The sequence below is a fragment of the Stegastes partitus genome, unplaced genomic scaffold (assembly GCF_000690725.1).
Source record: "Stegastes partitus isolate 25-593 unplaced genomic scaffold, Stegastes_partitus-1.0.2 Scaffold408, whole genome shotgun sequence".
Lineage (NCBI taxonomy): Eukaryota > Metazoa > Chordata > Actinopteri > Pomacentridae > Stegastes > Stegastes partitus.
Genome location: NW_007578139.1, coordinates 435,898 through 447,502, shown reverse-complemented (window position 1 = coordinate 447,502; position 11,605 = coordinate 435,898). Strand labels below are relative to the sequence as shown.

The 11,605-nt window shown below is 41.2% G+C and overlaps 2 protein-coding genes and 1 non-coding gene across 3 annotated transcripts; all 3 read right to left on the bottom strand.

Moving 5' to 3' along the window:
- Positions 1-1,967, bottom strand: LOC103359963 (C-X-C chemokine receptor type 2-like). Its single transcript, XM_008285551.1, has 2 exons — positions 1,892-1,967; positions 1-1,726 (listed from the first exon to the last, which is right to left on the bottom strand). Exons 1-2 carry the CDS (start codon positions 1,896-1,898, stop codon positions 654-656), a joined length of 1,080 nt encoding a protein of 359 aa, XP_008283773.1. The 5' UTR covers positions 1,899-1,967; the 3' UTR covers positions 1-653.
- A 3,724-nt stretch (positions 1,968-5,691) lies between these two features.
- On the bottom strand, positions 5,692-9,972 carry nabp1a (nucleic acid binding protein 1a). The gene is made up of 6 exons (XM_008285550.1): positions 8,879-9,972; positions 8,497-8,635; positions 8,292-8,363; positions 7,801-7,885; positions 7,622-7,691; positions 5,692-7,052 (listed from the first exon to the last, which is right to left on the bottom strand). Exons 1-6 carry the CDS (start codon positions 8,970-8,972, stop codon positions 6,850-6,852), a joined length of 663 nt encoding a protein of 220 aa, XP_008283772.1. The 5' UTR covers positions 8,973-9,972; the 3' UTR covers positions 5,692-6,849.
- A 566-nt stretch (positions 9,973-10,538) lies between these two features.
- On the bottom strand, positions 10,539-10,620 carry trnas-cga (transfer RNA serine (anticodon CGA)). The gene has a single exon. It is a non-coding gene; the product is annotated as a tRNA-Ser (tRNA).
- Between the last annotated feature and the right edge of the window lie 985 nt (positions 10,621-11,605).

Below are 11,605 nucleotides of genomic sequence, written 5' to 3'. Positions count from 1 at the left end.
TTTTTTTGTTGTTGTTGTTTTTTAATTAAATTTCAACGATTTCAACTGTACAGACACTTCAATTGTTTGGCCTGTGAATGACAGCCAGCTGTCTTCAAAAATGACTGTAATACATCCTTAGTATGAAAAATTACATAGAGCTTAACATGGTACATGACATTTTAAATGTTATACTACAATTTATACATCTTGAGCTGGAAGTACAAAAAAAGGAGAGTAAGTAAAGGAATTTGAATCATACACAGTCTGACAGATTGCACAGAGGCCAAACATTTCACCACCTAACACTGAATTTTTGAAATGTAAAGTCTGAAGCATTTCCCACAGCTTTCACCTGCATGTCAAAGTGTTCATCAGCAGATGTGACCAAATATCATCGTGTTGAAATATTTTGACATTTGAAATTCTATTTTGACAGACAGGTTTTTCACAGTTTCCTTAAAACTAGACATGACTGCATAAAGAGAAGGGATTTAAATAGCTATCAACAAAGAGTTAAAGCGTAACTCTTTTCTGGTATGAACTGGAATGCCAAGTTAAATAAGATTATAAAGAAGAACAAAGCATCAAAAAACTCTTTGTTGTGTTTGAGGCAACCCAAGACAAAAAAAAATATGTACAATACGTTTTGATATTGTGTCCCTTTGGCTTTCTCACATGAATGTAGATGTGACTTCTGATGACAGCGAAGACCTGCTGCTTCTCGACACTGATGCTCTCTCCACGAGGCCCATCTTCGTCATAATCTGCAACAGCCTCCTTCTGAATTTCTCGCCTACGAAAGCATACACCAGTGGGTTTACACAGCTGTGAAGCAGGCCCAGACTCTGGGTGGCAAACATGGCCTGATCCACTGCCAACCTGGCGGGACACTGGTAGGGCACTATCTTTGTCCTGAAAAAAGTGTCCGTCATCACAGCAATGTGGTACGGAGTCCAACAAAGCAGGAAGGCCACGACCACGAACACGATCACTTTCATGGCTCGTTGCCGCTGAAATCCCCCACGGATGTGAAAGAGGCGCTTGATGGTTACTCCATAACAGGGGAGCATGATGGCCAAGGGGATAACAAAACCCAAAGCGTGGCGAAATATTCTGGTGACAAGCCTCCACTCGTCAGCATTGCTGGGATCATATTGTTCAGCACACACTGTGCGACTGCTGTTTGGAGACAAGGAAGAAGAACTGAAGAGCCCCGGCAGGGACAGAAACGCTCCAACAACCCAGACAGCAACACAAACTCCCCAGCTGATCATCTGTCGGTTGGCCTTGCGGGCCTCCATAGCTCGTACGATCACCATGTAGCGGTCCATGCTGATGCACGTGAGGAAGAGAATGCTGGAGTAGAAGCTCAGCTCTTGGAGGACAGTAACAATCTTGCACATGCCGTCTCCAAACACCCAGCCCCGCGTGACAGCGGTGGCCCAGAAAGGGAGGGTAACGGCCAGGAGGATGTCTGCAATTGCCAGGTGGAGAAGGTAGAGGTCAGACGGAGTCAGGGCCTGCTTACTGAGACAAATCACCAGCACCACGACCAGATTTCCAGGAATTGCCAACAGAAAGATGAGGATGTAAAATAGACTGACAAAAGTCATCACAGCATCTGGGAAGTCGAAGGTGCAGGGCTGTGTGGCAGGGTCTATGTCAAACTCTGTGTAATTGTAGGTGAAGTTGAGTTCTTCATAGATGGAGCCAAAGTCGATGACAAAGGCAGATATGTTTGGATCTGAGGACAAAAATCAAGATTAAATATCAGATTCATTTCATAGTGCATAACTGAGTGAGGTATTATGGGCTACAAAGTGGCTGTTTGCTATGGATATGTTCATCAAAATAATCCAAAAATGTGAGTTATTATGTAAGTTATTATTGTAAGGATGAAAGAACTCACCAGTCATTGTGGTGTCTTCTCTGAAGGAGGCACTGAGTTTGTCACAAGGAGACAAGAGCAACCTGTATTTCTCTACACCCCTCCCACATGGCTTGTTTTCCTGTTTGCTTCACGCATGCAGATTAGGATTTTCTCAAGACGTCAAGGAGGAAGATGTTTCCTGTCCCATTTGATTTATGTAGACGATGACGTGATTTATTTTTGTATCCTTATATCTATTCATATTTAATGATTTTTAATGATCAATTCTGTTTTATTTCTTGTTTATACATCATTGCTGATCATGTTTACTAGTCATTGTTTGGTCGTTCCTAAACCACAGAACTTCCCCCAAAACAAACCCAGTCCATTCTGTGAGTCATTGGTGTCATGAGATGAGCTATCACATTATACGCAAAACTGAAACAGAAAGTATTAGGTCATGAGGTCTATAAATTCAAAATAAACACAGTGATGTTGAAGAAGATATTTAAGTAATGCTGTATGTCAGATGTTATTAGTGCTGTTGGTATTACAGGTTGGCCTGTTGTCTACGTTATCCAACATGTGTCTTTTTTATTTGATGCTCTTTAATAATAATACATTTTATTTATAGAGCGCTTTTCACAAACTCAAAGACGCTTTACATGTTAAAAATAAAAACAAAACAAATAGAAAAAAAGCAAATACAAGTATACAGAATAACCAAACTAAAGAAAACAGAAAAAAACAGTTGGAAAAGCTAAATTGTTTATTGTTTCTATGGAGAATAAATAAAAGAAAAATATATAGCATGCATAATTACTACATGCATTTTGGGAAATATCCATTTAGTTGATTAAAGCTTATTTGGTCAGCCTCTACGTGGACCTCTGTCAGCTCAGTAAAATTCTGCATATCACAAAGCACATGATGGAGCGACACTTCTGATTGACCGCTGCCGCTGAGAGGAAGTTCCCAGCTCATGACATGCATCTTTGTTGACACATGAGTGTCTAGCATCACATTTCCTGCCACACTTCTCATGTGTTTCAACTTCCAGTGTCACAAGTGCGGTGCTTTTCGGCTAAGCGTTTGTGGAAGTACATAAACATGTTTTGAACATATGATTTGAAGCCACGTGTCATTTTGAAAAACAAAAAAAAAAGTAAAGACATAAAACAAACACAAGACAAAAAAAAGAATGCAATTGGAAAGTGCTGTCTGACCTTATGTTCGCCTCTGCTAGAGGATGTCATTCAAAAGAAAGTACTGGAGGTATAATCTGAGGCCAACCCTCTTAAAAGCAATCATTGTTTTTAACTCCTAAAGCCTACAGGTAACCAGTGGAGGGACACTAACATTGCTGCTGTGTGCATCCTTTCATTGGACCAGTTGAAGATACAAGAAGAAGCAGGAATAAGCAACAGATCTGCCCCCAAAATTAACCTTTTAATCAACGGTAACACCTGGATTGAAAGATTCTGGGCCTCACAGCTTCTGATTAATGTGTCTTTGCTTGAAGAAGGTTGTGAGAAAACCAGCTTTCACCGTAAGATGTAAGAGTGTAAGTTGCTATCTCCCACTCCCCCATCCCCACTCTCCCTACATACGGTCGAGGCAGATGGCCGCCTTCTCTGAGCCTGGCTCTTTTTTTTCCCCCACCCTCCCTATTAGGGGGTTGTTGTTGTTTTTTGGTTCCTTTCCACCATTGCCGACTGCTTGCTCATGTTGAATCCAAAGGCAACTTTGGATTGTTGGGTTCTCTGTTCCAAATCTGTAAGGTCTCTACCTCACTATGCTAAGCGTTGTGAGATGACATATCTTGCGAATTTGTGCTATATATATAAAACAAAAAAACAACTTGAATTGAATTAAGAGTGGATGCAGTGGTTGGCACTCACCTCAAGAAGGTCCTGGCTTCAAACATGCTGGTCAGCTGGGGCCTTTCTGTTTGTGTGCTCTCCCTGCAAAGACATGCTTAGTAGGTTAATTAGTGGTTTCTAACTTGGCTCTATGTGTGAACGTTAGTGTGCATGGTTTGTCTCTTTGTGTTAGCTCTGCCACTGGCTGGCGATGTGTACAGAATGTACCCTGCATCTCCTCAAATGTCAGGCCCTGTGATCCTCTACAGCAAAGGGTATCCAATCCTGGTCCTCGAGAGCCCCTATCCAGCATGTTTTAGATGTTTCCCTCTTCCAACACACCTGATTCAAATGATCGGGATCGTTTTCAGGCTTCTGCAGAGCTTGATGATGAGCTGATCATGTGAATCAGGTGTGTTGGAAGAGGGAAACATCTAAAACATGCTGGATAGGGGCACTCGAGGACCAGGATTGGGCACATACAGGTTATAGAAGGATTAAAGGTGGGGTTGTGTTTTGTCTTGTTTTATCTTGTTGGTGGATTTAAATTAGAAATAGATCTGGAAGAGGGAAGGAATTACAACTAGCCATGGCAAATTTACCATAGACAGATAAAACCAAACTCAAACTGTACCTGATGTGCCTACTAGATGTTAAAGACATTCATTTAAAACTGCAGCGTCAACTGTACGGAAAGCCGCAGTAAGATCTATAGCAATGTAACAGATGTTTGACCTGGCTGGCAGCGAAAAGAACATCATTAAAGATTTAAAAAAGCGTTATCTCGGCGCTGTGGCTCACCTTAAAACCCGACTGAAATTATTTAAAGAGCCTGTTGCCATTTGTATAATCAATGATCTGCTCGCTACCTATTTTGTTCCTTAAAAGGGAAGTTTAGACTCTTGAGTGGAGGTTATTGTAAATGGATGGGTCAAGGGGTTGGCTTTTTAAAAAACGGTTGTACTACAGCTGATTTTAAATATTCAGGCACTTAACCAGATGACAGCGAGGACTCCTTTAAAGAGGGAGGGTTGGAAGAATGACTGTTGAACAAGAGGATGAATTCCTTTTTTGTAGTAATATTAAGACGTGCGGTAATTACAGATGTAAATGCTACCAAGGTGCAGGGTGTGTTGTAACATCAGGGAGACTCTGGGAGGGTAACTGCTGTTCTACCAGCCTGAGCCTTGTTCAAGAAATATATAAGAATTTGCCACATTTATCATCTTAAAGCTCAAGAAGTAGTTTAAGGTGCCAAAAAAAAAAGGCATGTAGTCATGGTTCTGTTAAACCCACATCCTTAAAAGATCCGTGGACAGTTTTATCACCCCGTTAGATGTCACATTACGACTGTCTTCTCAAAAGCTTTAGACAAAATTGCTCCCATATAAAGCCCTATTTCTGTCTCGTCATGTCGCTGAAGTGGCACACGGATGAATCAGTACGACAGATGGTTTCATTTCACATGAGCCCTACTTGGCCACTTTCTATCCACTTCAGAATGTTGTTCCATTTATGCCCGCACAACAGGAACACGGCTTCATACAAACAAGACGCCTTTGTGCGACTTGAAATGTAGGTCACGCGTACATTCATCAAATATGAGGAGCATCTTTACCCTTTCGACGGACTCAACAGGAAGAAAAAGTGCGTCAGAAGTAAAAAAAAATGGATCAACTTCAACATCTAGAGGCCGTCATGTTTAGGTGCTTGGTGCAACAACGGATATGAGGAAACAAGGGGTTCTGTTGTACGCAATGTATTGCTTCAAAATGGAAATACTTAATGCTAATGCTTCCACTGCTTGAGAGCACGATTGACTTCACTCCACTGTGACAAACAAAAGCTCAAATATGCCCTTCTACTTCTGCATAAGTGTGGGATTTTACCACAACCTGCTTTAAAAAAAAAAGCACAGACAAACAGTACACAACCCACAGCTCGGATACAGCACTTATCATGGAGCTCCTCTCAAAATAACAAATGGTAGTTTATTTTTCTAGGCACTAGATGGTGCTGTACAATGAAATCATCATGAGAGGATAGTAACAGTATGAAGCTCTGAATGTGGCAGTTCACAGCATGGTGGGGCTTTAGGGGTGATTTGTATTCAAACCCTCCCTGCGCTGTTCTCATGTCAGGGTTTGACTGGTGAAACTGTGCGCATCTGAGGGAAAACGGATTTCAACTAACATCCTTGAATGTAAGAATTGTTTTTTTGCCATATACAAGGCAGCTTAAGTGCAGGATCAGCAACATGACATACACTTTATTGACATTAATAGTAACTTAAGCTCTCAAACAGACTACAGAAAATCCAACGTGGCAGCAAAAGTACTCTAAAATTTATTTGGTGAACCGTTTTTGCCAGTATTTAAGTGGTCCCACCTTCATTAAGGTACAGTTGATGGCAAACAAGAAAAACAAGTCTTATGAAAAAAAACAGTTTCATATCAATCTACCTACCTATCATTAAAAATTCAAAACTAACACCTTTCCTTTCACAGAGTCACTTCGGATACAGTTTGGTTAAAAGAGGGAAGACCCTTTGAAGAATTTCACTCGGCCATTCAGTCCAAAAACTCATTTTCACCAACATAAGGCCTTTTCTATGATTGGAAAAAAAAAAAAAAAAAGCAGAAATTGATTTCCTGATTCAAATGACAGCCAAGCCTCAACATAAATTAAGAGAAGAAAGTGCATCAAGTGTTCAAGTAGGGTGTATAGTCTGAAAGAAAACAAGAGGGGTAGGGGTTCGGTAGGTGTGGCGAGAGGTAACACTGGCACAGAAGTGGCAAATTGCAATGAGATTTACACGACAAGGGTTTAGACTGAGAAGCTGACCTTAACATAACCACCAGGTCTCATCTATAGAAGAATGCTGATAGTGCATCAAGTGGTAGATCATAGTCACACTGTGCTGCTTACTGAGAGCACTACTACTCGCACTATGCATGACAAACAACATTTGACTATGTTAGCCTGTATAAAAATTATGCAAATAGTCCCCAACTTTATGTATTTTGAAAGCCGACACAGGCTGCGGTGGAGAAGGAGTGGAAAAACGGGTTAAAAAGGGCAGGGGAAAACGGGGATGTCCATAGTTTTCTCACATGATCCCCCCCAAACCCAATTTCATCTTTTGGCACGTCGTGGATCCCTGCCGTTGCTAATGGTAACTGAGGACTTTGTGGTTGCTGGGGGTCCAGCAGCAGTAACTGGAGGTGCTCCATTGCCAGGTGACCGGCCATTGGGCCGCCCAATGTTCCCAAACGCAGGGTCACGAGGCGCACCAGATGGTGGGTTGTTGTTGGCAAATGGCGGCATGGCACCGTTACCTTTGGGAGGAGAGGTACAAGTCAGTGCTCGTAGAAAAAGTGCAACCTAAGACATTTACACCTTCATGAAATTTTCTTTTTTGAACCAGAAGTGTGTGAAGTAAAGATGTAAATAATAATGATTGCTAAGGTCTATTTAACTGCCTTGGATTCAGGGTCTTTAGTATTGTGCACGCTGACTCAATGACGCTGCCAAGGCTGACTGAGATACGTCTTTTGAAGCAACACTGATAATGACATTCGTAACCCACAAAAGCTTTATCTCCTTTGACAAGTCAAACTGTCTTCTGTAAAAACCCTACTTTGCTTACTATTCACATTAAAGACTCTCAGTGTTCATATATTTACATTTTTTTTTTAAACTCAGCACTAAGCTGTATTTGTCACATTTTTATTTCATTTGGTTTGATTTGTTGAGTCAGTGTTTTATCGATACAAACACAGTTAGCTTCTCAAGTTCCTTCATATAATACTACAGCAACACGTAACACCATTGAAAAGCATTATTGCACAGAACATGCTGCTGCTAGTAGTGTAGCCATTATTTGCATACTGAAGAATATACTCACCTGGTGGGGCAGGTGTACCTGAATTCTGATTGGGTGGAGAGTTTCCTCTCTGGTTCTGGTCAGGCTTACCCTGTTAGCAGAAGAGAATGTCACTTTCAACATAGCTGCACTGTTATGATTGATCCCCACCCACTACGGAGGAGATGACATTAGATGTCGAGTTTTGAATGGCTACTCACAGACTTGTTTTGCTGGTTCGCTTGGGCTAGCAGCTCTGGGTTTGGTTCACTGAAGTTGGGCACTTCTGAATACACCATGCAGAACCTAGGAAATAATTTGAACATAATATTTAAAGATCTGGTAGGATGTGTTTGGTAGGAGTTGACATTTCAGTCATTAGTTGACCCAAAGACAATTTTACTCTTTTACAAAAAAAGAAAATGTTAAAACTTGATTTTGTGCAGCAGGCTGCTCACGAACTAAAAGCCACAGTGAATCAAGTGTCAACATCATTTACGTTAAGCTGTCTAAACGTTTTAATAACTCAAAAATGAAACCAAAGTTGTGTATTGGTGTTCTTAAAGTGTGTTTTCAAACCAATATGTTGGTGTCACTTTACAGAATGCTCAGGCCTTTTATAATGGCTGTGCAGGGGAGATATGCCAACCAGGATTCCAAGAGGGACAAGTACTTTACTTAAGTATAAATAGATATATGGCCAGCTACTCACTCTCCAATCTTCTGGAGGTCTCCTCCTCTTCCAGTGTACAGGGTCAGGCAGCCTTTCCATATGGATGCATAGCTGCCACAGAAATCACACGTTAAACTAAGTGTGCACATATATGCGCGCGCACGATCTTTTTATGAACACTAACAACTTAAACAGAGCAAGTAGTGTTTATGTACTCAGTACCCAAGCACAGGAACAACCCTACCCTCTGGTTAGCTTGATGATGTCTCCTGGCTGAATAAGGCTGCCCAGTTCATCCCAAACAGAGATTGCTATGCTCCCGCTTTTGTCTGCCACCTTGCATGAGCGCACCTCATGGCCATCCTTCGTTTTGGTCACTCTTCCTGATAAAACATAACAAAACAAGGACAAGTCAGGCAAGAGAGCAAACGTACTTAGAACACCTCTGATCAGGGGTAAACTACCAACTTCTAGATGGAAACGTTATGAAGTCATTTAAAAAGCAAAGTCCTGTTGACGGTATTTGACTGTGATTTTGGTGAAGTAATATGAAGCGGTCGCTTTAAGAAAGAGAACACGAGTTGACTGGGGAGAGACCGCTTTAGTCTCCCAGAGCATCTACTTACCTATTTCCAAAACGATGAAAACAATATTTAAATTTTTTGACCCAGGCTTCACATCCTTTATCAAAAACAAGGCCTCGGTTGTTGGGGCTGCCATTGTTATTGTCGAGAGAAAAAAAAGCTATCGGTTCCCTTCCTGTTACTTAAACTCAGCAGCTATGAGTGCTGGCTGTCGTTACTTTGTAATGGGCTGCTATAGCGTTAGCTTTAGCTCGGCTAAGCGATTAGCCTGCTAGCCGAACGTTACCTAAACCCCGCTTCACTCACTGCAACTTTCTCTAACTGTTTATAACGTTACAAACAACGGTCAGCTTCTTCGGACATCGACTACATTCGAGTTAATACTAAAAACGCCAGTGACAGTGGGCGTAAGAGCTAAAAGATAACTGCCCTCCTCACTGCTAACCAACACTAGCAGGGCGACTAAATTTGCTAGCTAGCTAGCTTTGCTAAGGAACACTTCGCTAAATATTTGCTAGGTCGTAGTTAGCTACCTTCTTCTAATTTCAAGATACGAGTCTCTGGACATGTCGCTTGTCACGATTATCGCCATAATGGCAGCTTCATTCTTCACATAGCAGGAGTTAACGTGAAAGCCGCACTAATGTAGCTGGTAACGATTTAACAATGCGTTTGGGCAAAATACCTAAATCAGATGAAACTGTGCCAATCCAGGCTGACAAATCCAGACTCGCTGTCAGATCTGAAGTGTTTCTTTAACAAATACCACTCCTCTGACTCCCAAGTATCACTACAGCTTGATAGATTGTCTGTGCTGCCAACTATTTGGAGATAACAGTATTCTTCGGCAAGTCAATTTGGCGTTAATGCTTTCAAACCAATCCACCGCTTTTCCTTTGTGTGGCTCTTGTAAGTATAGGAACTGTTAGCGTTGTTAGCGCGCAGTCTGGCCAAATGCTTTGTTACTCGACCAGTGTGTCTACCTGTGTCCCCCTACAACGTTGCAGTTATTCGAAAGCTATATATTAAATGTCCTGGTTATTTTATACCTAGGCAATACTAAAGCTCCAAAATGCTATTTAAAAGTCAGTACTAGCTGTTCACTACACGGGTTCAGCCTACTTTAACAATGCCCCAAAAACTACGTCAGCGTCGACAACCGGTCGACTTTATTCAACTCGGCCGGTTCCATGATTGCGCTTGGAGAAGGGGTATCCCGGTGGACATTTCTTCTGGTGTGCTCTTGTACAGACAAGTCCAAGGAGAGAGACACGGCTAACAAAGCGTCTATTGTTGTAAATACACTGCAGTCACAAACGTAGGCAGACAACATGTCCAGCTGTTTAAAGTTAGGTCAGAAAGTAGTTGGTTCGTACCAACTGGATTCCACTCACAAACAACGCGAGATGAGAGCAAACGTGACAGTTCCGCTTTAACGATAAAAGTAACGGCGTAAATCTATGAAGGTTTTAATTAGTTTTGGTCATCTGGACGAACGGTGGCCGTTATTGTCAAATGTATGCCTGTTTGAGCACAGAGAGGCTGGAGTGCAAAATACGATAAAATAGTAGATCTGCAGCAGCTGTGTGCTTGTATAATACACCTCACTACGTTACTTTTTTTTTTTTTTTGTACAACAATACTGAGTTTGGTACATGTGGCATTGGCTTCGTGATGTGTGTCCGTCAAGCAAAAGGAGCATCGTCACGAACAGGATTCGAACCTGTGCGGGGAAACCCCATTGGATTTCGAGTCCAACGCCTTAACCTCTCGGCCACCGTGACTATACAAACTAATATGGCGACCAGCAGTGATTTTAAAGGCAGACAAGGCTGACTGATAATTACTGTTTCTGCAGATTATATTTAAGGGAAAATATCACCGACAAAGGTTTGTATTTGTAACCTGGATGGATAAAACTGTGAATCTGACAATGACGATGTGCAATGTAGTAGAAGAAGAACAGGGTGTTAGCGTCAATTTGGACATAGGAGGGAGACAAACACCATCTTAACACCTCGACAGTGAAGATGAAAAAAATTAAATAAAAATCTCAAATGGAAATATGTTAAATTCAAGATTTAAATCCAATGCATGCTTATAATTGGATGCATATTTTTTAATGACAGATTTCTTGTTAAATTCACACTTGCATCAATACATATTTATTCCCTACACACAGTGAAGGTGTGTCTCTAATATAAAGCTCTTATTTTGGATTTTATTGTCTGTATGATAACAGAAATTGGGTGACCAGTAAAGCATATATTTTTAAACCAGCTGCCCAAGACCAGCCTCTTCTTTTGGTACAAAAAGGCCCCTAATACTTTAAATGAACCACAAATGAGGAGAATAACTGTGTTTGTAAATGAAGCACCGTATTCTGGGAGTTTAGTGATGCTGTCATTGTCAATCAAGAGAAACCTGAGATAACTTTCTTTGGAGAACACATAGTAATTGAATTAGAAAGAATCAAAAGCAATTGTAGTTCATTTTGAGTGTAGTCAAAAGTTGCACAATTGAGAAAATTCATCCTCCCAGTATTGCTGTTTGTAAGAAGCAAACAAAATGAACATGTTAAATTGCCATCCGCACACAGTGAAACAGTCAAATAGCATTTTTAAAGTGTAGTTTTGCAGCAAACCACATTTGCAAACGTTTTCTATATTACAGGACCATCCAAATTCTAACTAAATATTGTCTCACTAGCTCTGCTCATAATGTAAAAAGCTGAAGTTTTCTGCTGCCGCCCCACACCGTTAGGGGTTA

What these genes read in the sequence shown, in the direction of transcription:
- nabp1a (XM_008285550.1), bottom strand. Translation starts at nt 8,972, where the DNA reads ATGGCAGCCCCAACAACCGAGGCCTTGTTTTTGATAAAGGATGTGAAG. An exon ending in TTTCATCGTTTTGGAAATAG is followed by an intron (nt 8,636 to 8,878) that starts GTAAGTAGATGC and finishes ATGTTTTATCAG; the next exon opens with GAAGAGTGACCAAAACGAAG. An exon ending in GACCTCCAGAAGATTGGAGA is followed by an intron (nt 7,886 to 8,291) that starts GTGAGTAGCTGG and finishes ATTATTTCCTAG; the next exon opens with GTTCTGCATGGTGTATTCAG.